General features: G+C 35.4%; 4 protein-coding genes and 1 non-coding gene across 9 annotated transcripts; 2 read left to right on the plus strand and 3 right to left on the minus strand.

Annotated features, from left to right (window-relative positions):
• Positions 1–8: 8 nt before the first annotated feature.
• On the minus strand, positions 9–81 carry TRNAV-UAC (transfer RNA valine (anticodon UAC)). The gene has a single exon. It is a non-coding gene; the product is annotated as a tRNA-Val (tRNA).
• A 2,349-nt stretch (positions 82–2,430) lies between these two features.
• Positions 2,431–6,947, plus strand: LOC127261271 (uncharacterized). 3 transcript variants are annotated; one of them, XM_051289547.1, is made up of 6 exons: positions 2,431–2,691; positions 3,492–5,066; positions 5,599–5,721; positions 5,857–6,006; positions 6,262–6,440; positions 6,689–6,947. In XM_051289547.1, exons 2-5 carry the CDS (start codon positions 3,498–3,500, stop codon positions 6,412–6,414), a joined length of 1,995 nt encoding a protein of 664 aa, XP_051145504.1. In that variant the 5' UTR covers positions 2,431–2,691; positions 3,492–3,497; the 3' UTR covers positions 6,415–6,440; positions 6,689–6,947. The 3 variants fall into 3 exon arrangements, with proteins under 3 accessions (XP_051145504.1, XP_051145502.1, XP_051145503.1); XM_051289545.1 differs by having other exon boundaries at positions 6,262–6,947; XM_051289546.1 differs by having other exon boundaries at positions 3,495–5,066; positions 6,262–6,947.
• A 2,319-nt stretch (positions 6,948–9,266) lies between these two features.
• On the plus strand, positions 9,267–11,764 carry LOC127261272 (cytochrome P450 CYP749A22-like). The gene is made up of 5 exons (XM_051289548.1): positions 9,267–9,615; positions 9,700–9,923; positions 9,994–10,226; positions 10,307–10,679; positions 10,767–11,764. Exons 1-5 carry the CDS (start codon positions 9,333–9,335, stop codon positions 11,193–11,195), a joined length of 1,542 nt encoding a protein of 513 aa, XP_051145505.1. The 5' UTR covers positions 9,267–9,332; the 3' UTR covers positions 11,196–11,764.
• Positions 11,519–12,383, minus strand: LOC127261273 (universal stress protein PHOS34-like). Its single transcript, XM_051289549.1, has 3 exons — positions 12,065–12,383; positions 11,892–11,962; positions 11,519–11,821 (listed from the first exon to the last, which is right to left on the minus strand). The coding sequence occupies exons 1-3, from the start codon at positions 12,381–12,383 to the stop codon at positions 11,519–11,521; spliced, it is 693 nt and encodes a 230-aa protein (XP_051145506.1).
• Positions 12,384–14,116: 1,733 nt separating this feature from the next.
• On the minus strand, positions 14,117–17,184 carry LOC127261022 (truncated transcription factor CAULIFLOWER A-like). 3 transcript variants are annotated; one of them, XM_051289153.1, is made up of 9 exons: positions 17,025–17,184; positions 16,546–16,755; positions 15,552–15,630; positions 15,370–15,434; positions 15,189–15,288; positions 15,059–15,100; positions 14,864–14,905; positions 14,591–14,745; positions 14,117–14,505 (listed from the first exon to the last, which is right to left on the minus strand). In XM_051289153.1, the coding sequence occupies exons 2-9, from the start codon at positions 16,728–16,730 to the stop codon at positions 14,415–14,417; spliced, it is 759 nt and encodes a 252-aa protein (XP_051145110.1). In that variant the 5' UTR covers positions 16,731–16,755; positions 17,025–17,184; the 3' UTR covers positions 14,117–14,414. The 3 variants fall into 3 exon arrangements, with proteins under 3 accessions (XP_051145110.1, XP_051145109.1, XP_051145108.1); XM_051289152.1 differs by lacking the exon at positions 17,025–17,184 and adding an exon at positions 16,872–17,007 and having other exon boundaries at positions 16,564–16,755; XM_051289151.1 differs by lacking the exon at positions 17,025–17,184 and adding an exon at positions 16,872–17,007.
• Between the last annotated feature and the right edge of the window lie 416 nt (positions 17,185–17,600).

Raw genomic sequence — 17,600 nt, forward strand, 5'->3', positions numbered from 1 at the left:
TTCCAAAATGTTGCTGCCCAGGATCGAACTGGGGACCTTTAGTGTGTAAGACTAAAGTGATAACCACTACACCACAGCAACTTTGTTGATATGAAATTCAATAAATATATATCAAACTATTAGATTCAGTAATGGCCTTGGTAGGATATGGCGGCAGCAAGATGGGTGCGGTTAACGTCTGATGTGTTTTCCATGGGCGGAGATTTTCCTCAATTATACGGTGCGTTCTGTTGTCCTGCTGATTTTGAATTTACGCGCTACTGGTTGTTGTCTCAGTGGATGAAAATACGCGACAAAACGTTGTTTGCGTTGTATTGCTTGTTGTTCCTTGTTCGCCTCTTCCTCTAGCGTAAACAGTGCCTGTTAGATGCTGACAGCTTGTGGACTGTAAATGAATCGAGTAGCGGCATTGTTTGAGGTTGAATGGTTGTGGAGTAAGTTTCAATACTTTCGCCTTCCTTCGTGCTTTCCAACAGCGAGAAGTATTTCTCGATGGTACGAGTTGCTTCCACTTGATGCGATGATTGATCGAAGAATTTGTTCATCCGTTTTGGCACACATGAGCACACGCATAAAGTACTTCTTCAAGGTAGTTTTTGCACTTCACCTTGCAATTTTCAGTGAGTTTCCGTTTGTGATGACTGAACATAAGAGGAGCCGGAAAGGTCGGCGAAAGCTAGTCAAGAAGGAGCTATGATCATCAACGGGATTCACATCTCAAACTGCATAGGTAAACGAAGCTTCTCTGTTAACTCTGATCTTCATAATTAACACTGAACATGATAATTCTGCAGAGATGAAGATGAGGAAGGGAGTATATTATTAGTGCGTCAATAGAATTCATTCCTCTAATAATATGTGCTATAAACTATCTATTAATTATTATTCTTCATAAATAAATTAATGGTGAGTTTGTTTGGGGGTTTGGATTTTGGATTAGGATTTGAATATTAAAAATTTTGAATTTGAATAGTTGTACGATATGATATAAATAAGTGTTAGATGTGATATTTTGAATGTAAAATTAATTTTTAGTATAATACTCTCTCCGTCCACCGTGTCTGCTACACTGTAGACACGGTATTTTAGGAGAGATATAATTAGTAGATAATTAAGAATGTATTAGTAAAAATAATTATTCTATAATATAAATAATTATAAAGACTAAGATAACTAATTAGTTTAATTAAAATTAAAAAAAATAAAATTAAAAAATTTAAAATGAGATTAAAGTAATCATTTAAATAAAAAAAAAAGAAAGTGACATAGTATGTGGAACGGACAGAAACGGCAACGTGGACATGGTATCCGGGACGGAGGAAGTATAAAAAAATGAAAAATAGATGTTTGATTTGATATTTTTTTGAATAAAAAATTGGATGAATAATTAAATTTAAATCCAATCCTCCAAACAAACACACCTTTTAAGCTTAGGGTGTGCTTGTTTTTATTTGAATTTAAAATTTTTTACTTGAGATTATGTTTAAATAGTATATGCCATATCTTATAAGATTGAATAATTTTTAAATAAAGCAAATTTAAATTTCCCTACTTTTGATATGAAATATATCTTATGTGAATTATCAATTTATTACCCACGCATATGATTTTGTCATATTTGAGATTTTTAAACTTTTATTTTGTCAATTTCTATTTTAATAAATTTGTTTTTATTTACTTTCAAAAAGCATCACAAATAAGCTAATCATATTAGACATGCATATTTACATTATGGTTGTATCTGTTTGGAGATTTTTTTCAAATTTTATTATTACTTAATATATATATTTAAAAAAAAAATATCAAATAAAATACTTATTTTTTATTTTTTATATTATATTAAAAATTAATTTTATATTTAAAATATTATATCAAAACCTATTTATATCAAACAATACAGTTATTTCAAATAATAATTTTTATTATTTAAACTACAATTTAAAATCCAAATCCTCAAACACAAACACACCTTATGTATATTTATTCCTTCCATCATAGTAATTATGCCTTGGATTGATAAAAAAAAAAAAAAAAGTATGAATATTACAATAAATTTGTTAAGACTTTAATAAAAAATAATACAATAAGTTAAAAAATTAGTAATGAAATAATTCATTTGTTAAAATATGCTAATAAAATTGTAAATAGATAAAATTATTTATCATAAATAAACTATGTATTAAGAAAATAAAATAATTATATTGTAACAGGAAACATTATATTTTTGATAAATTTCTATTACTGTTTAATTTTTATTTTTTATTTAAACTACCTTTTAAATTTATTTATAACAATAAAAATTTAAATATAATAAAAAAAAATATTTTAGATGTTTTAAATTAAAAAAATAATAAATATATTAAAAGGGTGGGAGTCATATTTTATCGTCAACCGAACCCATTAAAACTCGATCGAGAAGAAAATAATAAAAAAAAAAGTATGTGAGAATAGTTAGCGCCCGTCCCACTAAATCCCTTTCACCGCTCCATCAATGCATCACCGGTTTTCCATTTAGTCCCCCAAATTTCAAAAACCCTATCTCCGAATCCCCAATTTTTTCACTGCAGAGATTTCCTACAAGGAGTTCGATTCTGCACGCCCCGTTTACTGTTTATATTCTTATTGATTTCTCATGCCTTTGATTGCTTAGCTTATGGATGCTATTTGATTGTTTTCCCCCTTTTTTGCCAGGTAAAGATTGTTTTGTATGTTTCTGATTTTGAATTTCTATTGAGTTTTTCGAATTATTTTTGGGTGATTATAGATGCGGGATTACGATGAATGAATTTTTACCCCGCATGATCGGGGGCTTCGTATTTCTTTCTGGGTCTGACCACGGCTGGAATTCGGTCGGTTCGATTTTTGGAGGAAAGTTTAATAGTTTCGTCTCTGGTGATTTTTTGGTATATAGTTTCATCGATTGCTAGCAACTAGCCCTTAACGAATCCCATAGCGCAAAGAGCGTGTAGGAGTCTTGTTTATTTCGTGAGCATGCTTGCGTGATGTAAAATTGTGTGTGTGTATGTGTTTTAATTGTTCCATGACAGTTCGGTCGGTTTTTTTCGTGAGCCCTTTTGTACTCCTGGTTATGTAGTAATTGATTTTTCTGGACAATATTTTGGTACTACTTTGGGATTTAAACTACTAGACAGTAAGGGTGCATAATGTATTCCAGGCGGAACTCTAAAATATAAATTTGAAATACAAGACATTACCAGTGGTTTTCTCTCTCTTAACCGTAGATGAAGCCTTTGATTTTATATATTAGTTGTATTTCTTCTATCTTGTATGATCTCGTGATTAAGAACTTCATTGTATGCAAGAGACTAGTTTCTATGCTAAATCATAGAAGCTCAACTTGAAATGAAATCCTGTAGTCAATGAATGACATTTCACTATTTTTACAATTTTTTTTTTTTTGTGAACTGCTGTTTGGTGTGTGTATTTATTTGCTCATGAAAATAAGTTTATTGATGCTTCTTTCAATGCAGTAGCCAATGAATAGAGTATCAATGGGTCATTCAGATCATAGACCCTGTTCTGCTGAGAAAACCTTGAGAAGGTGCATCAATAGAGAAAAAGCTGAAGATGTTATTCTGATAGATGCGGATTCTGAAATTTTTGACAATGTTATTGTTGTTGACACACCTGAATCTTTCCCAAAAAGAAAGGTAGGTTCAGGAAGATTTCGCAAAGACAAATGTTCTCTCAAGAATGTAATATACATTGATGATGATGAAACGCCTAGCAGCAGCCATTCTGGCGACGCAAACAAATCCAGTTTTGTCGTGAACACCTCTTCTAATAGAGAAACCCGCCAGGAGACTACAAATACTGCTGATCCCACTGGTGATGCTGCTGAAGGATGCCAATATGCACAAGATAACACAACACCAGTTAGGTTATCAAAATGTAAACGTACCTATTCTGGGAAAACTTTCAGAGGGAATCGCTTCGGTTTGCATATTGACTCAGAAAGTGATTCATCTGACAGTGATTATCCTGATTGTGTGTTGGTGGAAGATTCTTCTGGCAAGGTTCAAGAATTGTGGGAAAAAGCCTTCAGACGAAGGAAACATACTTATAATGGTCCATCAGGATTCAGATATCGTGGCAGTACCTCACAAAATCTTGGAAAGGACCAACATCAAAGTTCTGGAACGGAAGATGTGATTAGACAGCAGAAGGAGGCTGCCTTTTGTTTCAGTAAAGAGAAATCCAATAACAAAGCCAGTGCTTCATATACATATGCTTCTAAACAGGACTCTGGTTTTGGTTGCAGCAGGGCATTTGATGATCTTACTGATTCGGATAATACACAATCAGCGCAAAAAACGCACCTACGTAATGGAGTATCTGGCAGATCTACTTCCCACGCGAAAGGTTATCCTTCAAATTATACCAAACAGGTTGATCTTCCAGATTATGTGCCAGGTGGATTTAATAGTGACAATGTAGAAAGTGATGAATCTCTTGCAGCACCTGCTTTTGGGGATGATCATCAAGCACCTTCTCGTGAGAAGGAAGGAGCTTGTTGTCGGAGACCTGGGTCATGTACTGATAAGGACCCTGTCAAATTCAATCCAAGAAATGACCACCCAAAATTTGAGGAAAGGGATGCAGATAGTGCTAAGGAAAATGAGCATTTGGCAACTCTTAAGGCTAATAAGAAGGAAAAGTTCATGCCCGAAAGATTCACATCCAAAAGATCTACATCACCTCATTCGCAAACTAATCCTAATCCATCATCTTCCAGCGGTGCAGTTAGATCTATTTTTGAAGATGTTGAACAAGGTCATCATCAAGAAAACAAGCAGCCAGTTCCTGAGATGCCATGGGTAAATATTGATCTCAATCAAATCATACTTGAAGACGATGATTCACAGTCCAGTAGTGATCAGGAGGAGAGTGAAGATGGTTTGGTGGTGCCTACCCCAAATGTAGACACTACGCCATCTGTGGAAAACAGCATAATTAATGAACGAGAAAAGATTAAAGAAACAAATGAATACAAAAGAGCAATGGAGGAAGAATGGGCTTCTCGCCAACGAGCGCTAGCAATCCAGGTTTATAGTCTGCTAATTCCTACTATTTTTAGTCCGCCAAAGTTTCAATTTGCTTTTTCTTTTTTATTCAATGTTTGTCTATTGCTTTTAGCATCTGAAGGACTCAGTTGAATTATGATCCTGTAAGTCAACCATATTTATGATTGCTTAATGAATTGCATAAGAAATATATTTCTAGCCTCTAGGAGAGGTGGTGCGTGGAATATGATTAATCCTTCTAGGAAAATGAGATGATTAAATTCCAAGCCATTGTGTAATTGGAAGTTAGGTGTCCCTAAATTTGACCATGAAAAGTGAATATTCCTCATTATTGTATATGTTGATTATGGTTTCTCAACTTCTGAAAGTTACTTCTTTTTAATACGTATTCATGGCTGTTGTATTAATATGTATTTGCATATTTTTCCTAAAAGAATTCTACCTTGTGCATCCATAGCTTAGGTTTGTTTGAGTTGTGTTATATTCACCATTAAGCTCAAGAATAAATTATATGAGTAAGGTAAATAGCTTATACTTTGTACTTCTCTTTAAGGCTGAAGAAGCACAGCGATTGCGGCGACAACAGAAGAGAAAAAAAGCAGAGAGCATGCGATTGTTGGATATGGAACGAAGACAGAAGCAGCGTCTCGAGGAAATTCGGAACAGTCAAAGGAAGGTATGCAACTTTCGATTCTTTCACTTACATAAACTTGCCAGCTTTCTTAATATCTTAAGATCAATGTATTCATTTAACTTTTAATTCTGGTTAAGTGTTTCTATTTTGACCTGATTAAGTGAATACTACATTTAGGAAGAGGAAAATATGAGTTTAAAGGAGACAATTCGTGCTGAAGTTAGGAATGTGCTCATGAAAGTGGAAAATACATCCCCAAATATGGCTTCTCTATTGCATTCGCTTGGCGTTCATGTTAGCGGTTGGCCTAATCCGTTACCACAACAGGTTGGTCATGCCTTCCACTTTAACTTCAGATTGGTAAATTCATTCAACAATTACTTCAAAATTATCTTTCTTCACCATTTGTGAAGCCTTTAAATAATGGTCCCCAACGCAGCTTGACATTTTCTGCATTTGTATGCATATTTTCATTGTTATATCGTTTAGATGATGAATAGAATAAGTTGTATAGTTAAAGATGATCTGTGGTGGCCACACATTGTTGATTGATTAACTTGCTTGGAATTGTGACATCTGTAGGTTCAGACAGCTTATAAAAAAGCCTTGCTGACCTTCCACCCAGATCGTGCCTCACAATCTGATCTGCGCCTGCAAGTTGAAGCTGAAGAGAAGTTCAAGCTTATTAATAGAATGAAAGAGAAGTTTCATTCTAGTACAATGCTTAAGGCGTGAGCTACTGCACCCGATGTGTGTTCCAAGTAATTCTTTTCTCTGTCCTGTACTTGCTCCCGTGCATAATTCTATGCTTTGCTTTAGAGCCCATTCTTTTTGCTCAATCGAGCTGTGAAATGTTGTTGCACCTTGATGGAGTTTATTTACTTCCCGGGGCCAGAATTTGTATTCTTCCCCAGGTTCTTTTTCATGTTGTTTTGCTCCCTGAGAGTTTGGTATGTTTTTTTATTATGCCATTTGTATTGATACTATAGCTGCTAACCTTCTGGCTCAGCATGTATACAGACAATTCTTGCCCCAAATTGCTTGGTAAACAATGCAGTGTAATGTTTGGAAGCTGTGGTGGAGACCCTCTTGTCGACGCAGCCAAGGGGATGTATAATTTCAGCTCAGCTCTTAGTTAATCATCTTGCTCATGCCTATGTGTAGTTTAATGGCGTCAATATGTGCATTAGTCCCCCGCAATAAAGAAATTGTGGTGATTGCCAAGATTTTTTTAAGACTTATTATATATATATATATATACACATGGGTGTGTTTACTTATTAAGTTTTGGTTTTGGATTTTGATTTTGAATAGTAAAATTTTGAATTGAAATAATAGTTTGATGTAATATAAATATATATAGATGTGATGTTTTGACACTAAAATTAGATTTTAGTGTAATAAAATAAATAAAAATTTGATGTTTAATTTGATATTTTTGAAGGGAAAAAAAAAGTTAGAATAATAAAATTAGAAATAAAATTTTACAAGTAAACATGCATATAGTCGTTGGGAACTGACTAATATGAGCAAGAAATAAAATAATTTTTTTTTAAAAAAAAAAATGAAAAAGTAAAATGTAAGGCAAATAACGATGTGGATAAATAAATATAATAAAGTCGCGGGTGGACATGCCTAGGCTCATAATACTGTCAAGGTGGCCCAGAAAGCTGTGAGCCGACAGAAGGTTTCATCTGGCCCAGATTATATTAGGGTAAGGCCCATAAAGAACTCAGACCACGCCCAATATATGTACAATCGGCTCAAGATCAGTCGGCCCATAAGAAACACAACGCCGACCCAATTGATGGCCCATTAAAATGTCGGTGCGGCCCAGTATAATACCGGTCCGATCCAGTATGGAGTCATAACGGGCCATATGGTAGTCCAAAAGGCCCAGAAAATGTAGGCCCGTAATCAATAATCAGTCAGCAAAGGCCCATCAGAATTAGGGGTATTGTCAGAATAATGTCAGCCCAGCTCAATAGGATGCTACCCATATCTGCAGTCTCTCGGCCTTGGCAAATTTGGGCCTTCCCGGCCTAGCAAATCAAGGTTTCGGCCCAGATGATATTAGGGCAAGGCCCATAAATAACTCAGATCAGGCCCAATACATGTACAATATGCTCAAGATTAGTAGGGTGTCGGCCCATTAGTTGGCCGATAAGAAATACAATTCCGACCCAATTGATGGCCCATTAAAATGGTACGGCCCAAATAATACCAATCCGATTAATATTTTTACCATGCTTGTAAGAAGCAGATTATTCACTAATTATAGATATTAACAATAATCTCTACAACATTACTTGGTAATTAATATAGAAAATGCTATTATCATCATTCCCAACATTTATATGATTTTTCCTCCACAGTCTACAATAATCATTCACATCATTTACTATGGCATAACCCTTGTTAATTGCATCACAACATAATCTGCAAAGTTTTGAGACCCTGTTTGGTAAACTACAAAATTGCATATTCATCAGGCAAGGGAAACACTGTATCCGATCTAGAGTGATGTAAAGAAATGTAAACTTTTAATTTTTTCTCGACCAACCACAACAGATGTTCCACAATAGACATTGTTCCACTTTCTGATCATAGCCACTTGCTCTAAAAACTAAACAATTCCTTTTGGGGGAAGAAGAATACAATTTAAGTTGCAAAAAGAAAATCTCAAACACATGTTCAAGAAATCATCATCAGCTTAGCATGGGCAGATTCACCCAAAAATAAAAAGATTATGAAATATACTGCAAACAATACGAGGAAGCAATTCCATATAACATTGAAAGACCTAATTGAATAAAGTAATAACAACACAAGAGCAAGAAAGAAGAATCTTAACAATAAGCATTATAAATTGAAGTTCCAAAATCGGCTCCACCTTTCAGCAAAGAAGGCAAAAGAAGAAGAAGAAGAAGAAGAAATAATACTCCAACCAAAAACACAAAGCCCCTTTCGCAGTGTTAATTTCAAATCCCAAAACGAAACTCTAACAACGTAATCTACGACTCATCATCGAAACTCCATCACATTCCACGCACACACAACAGATAAACACACGCATTCAAAGATTTAATACAATTTAAACCCCCAAAATGCCACCCGAGGATATGCAATATTATATCCGCTACAATTTAAACCCTAAAATGCCACCTGAGAATATGCAATTTTACATCCGCGCTTCGCACTCTCCCCCAAATCAACACCGGAATTATCAAAACGTATTTACGGCGTTGTCGGTCGGTTGCCCCACCGGAAAACTGAATCCCGCAACCAGAGCACAATCACACACATGGATCCGACTACACAAACAGTATATATTTCCAAACAATAGATCAGAAAAACACAGCGAGACAACGATAGGGTGTACCGAGGGGAAAATTGCGTAAAGGAGAAAGAACGTGAAAAATGGAGCGGAGAGAATTGTGAATAAGCGAACGAAATTTTAGGGTTTGGGTTATGGCAGTTTGGGTAATTTCAAAATACGACATATCTAATATAAGGGGTATATATGTCAATTCCTTATGTTTGACTTCTACGTCCCTATCTCCCGCTTTTTATATTATATCTTGAATTCCGATCGCCATTAAAAAAGCTTCACCAGAAGCATTACTGCATAGCACACCGACGAAGCTCTGAAGATGGAGGTTGCTAAATCATCCGTATTCTGGATTTCCGCGGTTTTTTATTTCTTCCTTTTCCGTATTCTTCTCAGATTCCTGGACAAGGTATGGTGGACGCCGGTTCGGCTGCAAGCGAAAATGAATTCGCAGGGAGTCCGAGGTCCTCCTTACAGGTATCCTCATGGAAACGCCAAGGAAATCTCTCGCATGAGCGGCCAATTCATTGATAAGGAGATGGAAATTTCACATAACGTACTTCCGAGGATCCATCCTCATGTGTACGCATGGTCCAGTGTTTACGGTAAGGCCAATTTTGAGAATTTTTTTTTTTTTTGGTTGAAATCCGCCGTTGTTCACAAGGTTTTTGGTTAATTGAGAGCAATAGGATCAAAATTTATATGCTGGCAAGGCACGGAGTGCCAATTGTTTGTCTTGGAACCGGAGATGATAAAGGAGATACTGATGAACAGAGATGGCGTCTTTCCTAAAATGGATATTAAAGGCAGCGCAAAGAAGCTTCTCGGGGACTCAATTATTCTTAATGAAGGCGAAAAATGGGAAAAAATCAGAAAAATTGCCAATCACACTTTCCATTCAGAGAGTCTGAAGGTAATTCCATATACATATCAAGCTGTTCCATCATCGAATTTATATGCTCTTTAAAAAATATCCTGTGTAGAAAATGGTTCCAGATATGAGTTCAAGTGTTGCAAGAATGTTGGATGACTGGAAAGCTTATGAAGGAAAGGAAATTGATGTGTTCAAGGAGATTGGGCTGCTGACCACTGAGATTATTTCCAGGACAGCCTTTGCAAGTAGCTATATGGAAGGAAAACATATCTTTGAGATGGTGGCTAATTTGACAAAATTAACAGTTCAAACTGTCTTCAAAGTCAGGTTTCCTGGAATCAGGTAAAATTGCTACAATTTCGAGAAATTCTTTAGTTGGGAGTTGATTTAATTCAATAACTGGTGTTCATATACATGATCAGGATGATCGTAAAATCTGCTGATGAGATTGAAGCTGAAAAACTTGTGCAGCGGATCAAAAGCTCTATACTCGAGCTGGCGAAAAAGAGGGAGGAAAAGGCGAGGAAAGATGGCGAATTCGGAAGTGATTATCTTGGGCAGCTTGTGCAGTTAACCCATGAATGTGACATGAAGAAACGGATCTCAACAGAGCAGATGATTGAAGAGATCAAGGCGATTTATGGTGCAGGTCATCTTACACTAACAAACTTGCTCAGTTGGACCATTTTATTCCTCGCTACGAACACAGATTGGCAAGACAAAGCCCGGGCCGAGGTTTTGAAAGTATTCGGCAAAAACAGCCTGGATTCTGACGGCGTTTCAAGATTGAAAATTGTGAGCCAATTCAGCTCCCTTTAGTTCTTGATTTTAAATTTTAAATGATGTGGTTCAACTTGAATTTTCTCTTTTGTACGTCGACAGATGAACATGATCATCAACGAGGCCCTCCGGCTATATCCACCGGCCGTTTTTCTAACAAGGAAAGTTTTAAAGGAAGTGAAAATCGGGGACTTATGTATTCCTCCGAAGATAAATATTTATATCCCTATTGTAGCAATGCACCATGACCGGCGTATTTGGGGCGAAGATGCTAATTTTTTCAACCCCGGGAGATTTTCCAAAGGGATTGCCAAAGCCACGAACAACAACACGGCTGCGTATCTTCCGTTTGGGCTTGGACCTCGTACTTGCGTGGGGTTAAACTTCGCCACCAACGAAGCCAAGATTGTACTTTCGATGATCTTACAGAAATACACCCTCGCGCTTTCGCCAAACTATGTCCATTGCCCGGCGTTCGAGTTCCTTCTTAAGCCGAAAAATGGAGTCCAAATCATCATCAACAAAGTGTGAAAAGGGATCAGGTATGCTTGTAATGAAATGGGTATTATTGCTCTACTACAAGACATCAAGATTGGGTTAACAAGTGAATTATTTGTGATATTGAAACCAGCATAAGATCAAGATGATGATCCCTTTTGTCTGAATGCTGACAGAGGACATTTTTTTGGATCATAGGATGTGTCCAAACAGGGCAGCTCACCTATCATTCAAACAATAATTTAGATACAGAATCATCTGTGATCAATTTCATTGCAACTAACTCAAATCTATCCACATCAAATTCAATTAAACACAATATATTAAATTTAAATAAACAAAAATTTACATATATGTCAAGCCAATAGCCAGAAATCCTTCTGCCTTTTAGTGGTGATGAGATACCCTCCAACTTTCTTGCTCTTCCTCCTCACTGCAATGGCCATACAAGTAGCATTTTGGACACAGTATTCCGCCACCCCTCCGGCCACCGCCGCCCGACCGCCGCCACCGCCGCCAGCCCACATCAACATCAGCCGCCACGCTAGGCTCATCTTCTTCTGCCCCACCACCAGCAGCGCCGCCTCCTTCGCCTTCGCCGCCTCCACGATCGCCGGACCCTTATCTTTCCCGGCCACCACCAGTTCCTCCACCTCCACCTATCTTCCATAAATCCCACCATCATTATAATTATATATATATCATTATATATATATATAATGGACAAACCTCTGGCCTTTTAATCTTGCAGGAAGTTTTGATGCACGTTAGAAATTCGGGAATTTTCAAATCTTTATCCCCTGCCAAAACAGAATTGCAGAAATTGATCATTCACTGAAATTTGCAACCCAATCAGTATAATCTATATATATATGTATGTATGTATGTATGTATAATTGAACCTTGTTTGGATGCAGAAGGCTTGAGGACATGGAGCAGAATGACAACGTCGTGATTCTGAACGGTGTGGCTGAGCGCCCACTGCACAGCATTCTTAGCTTCGACGCTCGAATCCACGACGATCATGATTCTCCGGCCGCCGGATTTCTCGCCGCCGTCTTTCTCTCTATCATCTCCATCTCCATCTCCATCGCCGGCGTTGTTGGCTATTGAGTTCTGACAATGCCTGGATTGCGACGGCGACGACGACGACCGAACCCTAATTAGCGGCCGTATTCTGTTCAAGCAGAAATTGGGCATTTTCGTGGCGATTCTCCCCATCCTAAACCAAACTCTTAATGGATAAAACAGCCGACACAAATTTGTAGATATATACTAAATGAATTTGGGGGTATTTTGGAGAAGGAAGGTGAGGGAAGATGATGAACTGGGGCCGATGTTGTTTCTCTTTTATTTATTCTTCTTTTGCAGAATCTAATCATTCCAGCTTTGCTTCCTTGAGGTTTTTCTGCTTTGCTTTTGAACGTGACTCTCATCATTCATCATCACTGTAGGGGCCATTTTTATGTTCTTGAAAATCAATTGTTTTTTTTTTTTTGGGGGGGGTTAATTAATGCTCCTTTACATTATTTTCAATCAATACCCATTTCATTCTCACACTTAATTAATGTAAACAAAATTTGAAAATTTACAAGTCGTTTGATTTGATTTCGAAGATGGATGGGCTTCATTATGGATATGCAAATAATTTTTATTATATGGGCTTTCCTTTTTTGGGCAATCAATGATATATAGACTGTGGAATAAAATTGAATTTTATACATGACATGGTAAACCTTAATATATAGCTCTTACTAAAAGTATGTGAAGGTGAAAAAAAAAAATAGGAAAGAAAGAAAGGAAAGTAAAGAAGAAGAAGAAGGAAAAAAAAAGAGAAACTTTTAACTGGAATCATTGCAGACAAAATTACTTACGAGTAATTAAGGGTGTAAAATAAATAAATAAAAGGAAAAAAATTGGTAATGATGATACATTATGGTGGATAAATATTTAAAAATATATTGCAGTGATGACAAATTATCAATCAAACAAGACTTAAGTCAAGGAAGCAATTAAAAATGGGACAAATGCCTTACTAATTACAGAATGAAATCATATGCCTTTTTTACCTTCTTCTTCTTTTGATTTTTTTTTTTAATGACTAATTAGTTGGTGGCACTAAAAAGAGGTTGTTAGAACGAATTATTTAAACTATATTATATTATTAACCGTACATTTATTAAATTCCAAAATTATGCATTAATAGTTACTAGTTTTTGTAAATTTTTTACGGTGAGAAATGTATTATTTGCAAATGTGTAAATATTTGATATTCCAATTAAATTATACAAATATTTCATATTTTATAAATTATTGACAATAAAAATATATAGTTACATACTAACTTTAGTTGTAAAATTTTAATACTTGTAAATTTTTACAGGTATATGATATTTGAATTGGTTTTTACAAATATTTAAAATTGTGAATTATACTTAAACTGAAAAAATTGATAAAAGAAAAAAATAAATAACTGTATATTTTACAAATAATTGGAACCAAATCCAATATAAGGAAATACATTTAATAAATAATCAAAATTCATATTAATAAAACATATTTACAATATTTCAAATTGAATTTAAGTGAACAACTATATAACTATTAATATATGTACTAGTAAAGTTTAGATATATTAATATAAATAAATTCAATTCATTACCCAAACAAATAGTATTAAAACTGAATTTTCTTGATTAATTTAAAATTGGATTTGAATATTTTGGCCACCCAATGTATGATATAGACTCTGATAAAGCCAGAATTAAATACCAATCACAGCATTTCCAATGGTTGCTTCTTAATAAAAAATAAGTCAAATAAACAAAAATAAAAATCACATCGACATTAATGAAAACAAGTTGAGATTAAAGCTTGGAATTTCAATAAAAGATTAATCGATCACATAAAAAAACAATCCTATTGTAGCCAAAGTGTGCCAATAACATATAAAGAGTCATTTTACATAATCTTAAAAGACAATAGAAACAATAAATATGTTCTTACAGCAGAAGGCCTTTTATGGATATACACATATTGCCCAGAATACATTTAATCATGACACATACAATGATAGTGATGAAATATAATCAAGAGCAGTAGCAAATTCAATTACAACATATATATAGGACACAGATCATCATCTTAATCATTCATTATTGAACATCAAACATATATCCCTGGTTACCTTATTGCTCCCATTTGCATGATCAACCTGAAAATTTCAATTTCCAATTGCCATTGCCATTGCCATTATGTGAAGCATCCCATATGCGGCGAATAGAGCGAGTCGAGAGTGAGGTCGAGCTCGTTCCTCCTTGCTTGATCTCCGTATGCGCCGCCTCTAATAAATATATATGTATGAACAAATGTTATTCCATTAATTTCATTTTTTTTGGAAAAAAATAAAATTGTAACTTTATCATTACCCATTGATGTTTAAGGTAGAAAGCTCAGATGGCATTAAGAAGGAAGGCGGAGTCGGCGGCAACGATACAAGAGCTTGTGGTGCATTGCTGCAGTGGTTATGCTGCGGCTGTTCCCATTGTGTTTGCTGTTGCCTTTCCATTTCCTTTTCCTTAATCTGCTTAAAAAATCAATCATAAAATTTTGTAGAAATTCAAAACATGATTTGCACTAAAATCATGTACAATAATCATTGAATAAATGTAATGATAATAGTTATGTAATAGCAGCAGCACCTTCTTCTCCAGCATTCTGTTTTGCTCCTGAATAGCCTTCTCCTGCCAAATAATTATATATATATATATGTGTGTGTGTGTGAGAATTGAATTGGAAAAATTATGATCCAAGAAAATGATTTCATGTCCTATGTATAGTGTAGGGGTTGGTTGGTTTATTACGGTGAAAGGACAGTTGAATGAATTAAATCCTACCTTTTTCTGCAACTCTACTATGGAGTCATGCAAGAGCTGATTCTGCACAATTGACAGTCCTCATTAAGATTTAACTACAACCTAGATTTGGACAAAGATTTACAATTAAAGCATGTCTTGGTGATCCTACTTTTCGAGATCGGATGTTCTTAAGAGCAGTGTCGAGTTGTTGCTCCAGATTTTGAAGATCTTTTGAGCTCATGTTTTCCAGTTCTTCACCCATATAATGCCTGAGAAGAGAATCAAACAAGTCATATATATATATATATAATTAAGTATATATTTTGATTAATTGATCTCATGCAAGCTACCTGTGATTTCTCTGCAAGAGCTCAATTCTTGCCTTGAGTTTGCTGTATTCCAGTGTCCAATTTGCCTGGAGTGTTTGTTTACAGGATTAATCTTTAATGGGGAAACTTATAAATAAAATCTTGAAATAAAAAATAATTAGATAGACACAAATTGAATTGGAAATTAGGAATGAATCTATTACAGGCGACTGAGGCTCATCAGGAACTAATTGTCTTTCAGCAAATGAGTATCTTTCATACTTCTCCAGGATCCTGTCCATGCTGCCATCCACCAATAATTACAAAATCAATCAAGTCTGTGAATTAAACAACTAATTTAATTAAATGTATATTTATAATTTGAAAATAAGTTTATGAAAATGTGTTCCCCTTGTATAGGGATTTAGGGTTTGCAGGAGGAAGAGGAGGGTGTTTATCAGGTTCTCTGGTAGGGGTTCACATGGTGATTTCCACTATCCCACCATGGAAGAGCTAGCTAAGCTAACCTAACCTCTAGTTCTTTGTGGATGTGATTAGAAATTAGAATTAATTAGTGTAATGAATAATTAGTTGCAGGATCGAAAAAAGGGTAGCTTTCTTGTTCAGTGGATAAAGAAGTGCAAGCTAAGCGCTTTTGTCCACTGTAATGGTGTGTACTGCCTGCAGTGGCCTTTGGGCATTAGAAAATAGTATATATAATAGTGCTTTCACTGCAGCTGATCAAATCTGAACTGATGGACGGATTAAAAGATGTGTCTTTGCAGGGCAAAGGCAAAGCTAATCTGTCATCCCCCAAAAGGTTTTTTCTGAACATACACAAAATTTTTGTAACAGATTCTTGCTAGCTGTCAATTGATCAACAAATCTCAAAACCCCATCTATAATTTGTAAAGAAAAAATGTATATTATATATATATATATATATAGAGAGAGAGAGAGAGAGAGAGAGAAGTATGACCTAAAGCTTCAAAATGAGAATGGAGTTTAAGGTTTGTAGAGAAATTCTAATGGAAATTAATTAATCAAGAAAGTTTCATCACAAGAAATTAATTAAATCGGTGGAAAACCTAATAAAAAGAAATCACTGAACCAGACCAACCCAAATGATCAAATCAACAAATAACTGGTGCATAAACAGAAAACCCTAATTTTAAAAGAGAAAGCAACAGATCTCATACATAAAGTAAGTTAACTTGCCAGGAATCAGTAGAATACTCGAAGAGCTTCCCCTTGTGGGAGAAGACGATGAGAGCAACTTCAGCATCGCAAAGCACAGAGATCTCATGAGCCTTCTTGAGCAAACCCACTCTTCTCTTGGAGAAAGTCACCTGTCTGTTGATCTTGTTCTCTATTCTCCTCAGCTGTACCTTCCCTCTCCGCATTATTAATATTATTACAACTCCTTCTCTGCAAGAAAAGAAGAATAAATAAACAAATAAAAAAAAGGTAGAGAGAGGGGAAGAAAAATAGAAATCGATGGGAAGATGGGGTAATTGGGTTCCCTCTCTCTTTCTATTTCTCACTCTAAAAATGGAAAGCAGGAGGAGCCATAAAGCATGAGAAAAGATAAATTAATAGTAGAAAAATGTTGCAGGCGGCGAAAGTGTAGAATTGAATTGGAAGAGGGAAGAGTGAGGGAGAAAGTGATGGAGCTGAGGATCTGTTTTAGTTATTACTCTGTTGGTAAATGTAGGGGAGAGCTTCTGTGATTCACATATCTATCTGCCTTCCACAAGTGCTCTCTCTGGATCTGAATGTCCCTTTTGGTGAAAAAAAATGGGTTTTTGTGCCCTCTTCTGGTGAAACTTACTTGCCTTTGCTTTGCTTTTCTTTCTTTTTTTTTTTTTTCTTTTCTTATCTTTTCTTTTGCCCAGTAGTAACACTTACTGCTATTCTATTCTATTCTATTCTAACTGGCGAGACAAAACAAAACCGCCTGGATTATTAAGGATGCGCTGTCGATTGCTCATTGGCTCTTCCATCTTCCATTCTCTTCTGCCACCTAGCTACCCAGCCATTGATATATATATATCATCTCTCTCACTGTACTGTAAATCTTTTGTGGGATTTTTTTTTTTTTTTTCTAGGTTAATAGGGTCGTGACTTGAGATTTGGGTTGGGTCTAAGATAATCTGAATTTAATTATGGTTTTATGTATAGTATGAAATTTGGGTTTTTATTGCTTTTTGTTGATGAATTTGAAGTGTTATAGTGTGAGCAAGATATATGGATTGAATCTTGGTTTTAATTTA

This window comes from Andrographis paniculata, unplaced genomic scaffold, assembly GCF_009805555.1.
Source record: "Andrographis paniculata isolate CXL003 unplaced genomic scaffold, ASM980555v1 Contig62END, whole genome shotgun sequence".
NCBI classification, from domain to species: Eukaryota; Viridiplantae; Streptophyta; class Magnoliopsida; order Lamiales; family Acanthaceae; genus Andrographis; species Andrographis paniculata.

What these genes read in the sequence shown, in the direction of transcription:
- LOC127261022 (XM_051289151.1), bottom strand. Translation starts at nt 16,906, where the DNA reads ATGCTTTATGGCTCCTCCTGCTTTCCATTTTTAGA. An exon ending in AGAACATCCGATCTCGAAAA is followed by an intron (nt 15,101 to 15,188) that starts GTAGGATCACCA and finishes TCAATTGTGCAG; the next exon opens with AATCAGCTCTTGCATGACTC. An exon ending in ACAGAATGCTGGAGAAGAAG is followed by an intron (nt 14,746 to 14,863) that starts GTGCTGCTGCTA and finishes TTTTTTAAGCAG; the next exon opens with ATTAAGGAAAAGGAAATGGA.
- LOC127261271 (XM_051289545.1), top strand. Translation starts at nt 3,498, where the DNA reads ATGAATAGAGTATCAATGGGTCATTCAGATCATAGACCCTGTTCTGCT. An exon ending in TTCGGAACAGTCAAAGGAAG is followed by an intron (nt 5,722 to 5,856) that starts GTATGCAACTTT and finishes TACTACATTTAG; the next exon opens with GAAGAGGAAAATATGAGTTT. An exon ending in CTAATCCGTTACCACAACAG is followed by an intron (nt 6,007 to 6,261) that starts GTTGGTCATGCC and finishes TGACATCTGTAG; the next exon opens with GTTCAGACAGCTTATAAAAA.
- LOC127261273 (XM_051289549.1), bottom strand. Translation starts at nt 12,383, where the DNA reads ATGGGGAGAATCGCCACGAAAATGCCCAATTTCTGCTTGAACAGAATA. An exon ending in GCCTTCTGCATCCAAACAAG is followed by an intron (nt 11,963 to 12,064) that starts GTTCAATTATAC and finishes CTGTTTTGGCAG; the next exon opens with GGGATAAAGATTTGAAAATT. An exon ending in GCAAGATTAAAAGGCCAGAG is followed by an intron (nt 11,822 to 11,891) that starts GTTTGTCCATTA and finishes TATGGAAGATAG; the next exon opens with GTGGAGGTGGAGGAACTGGT.
- LOC127261272 (XM_051289548.1), top strand. Translation starts at nt 9,333, where the DNA reads ATGGAGGTTGCTAAATCATCCGTATTCTGGATTTCCGCGGTTTTTTAT. An exon ending in TCCATTCAGAGAGTCTGAAG is followed by an intron (nt 9,924 to 9,993) that starts GTAATTCCATAT and finishes TATCCTGTGTAG; the next exon opens with AAAATGGTTCCAGATATGAG. An exon ending in GCGTTTCAAGATTGAAAATT is followed by an intron (nt 10,680 to 10,766) that starts GTGAGCCAATTC and finishes GTACGTCGACAG; the next exon opens with ATGAACATGATCATCAACGA.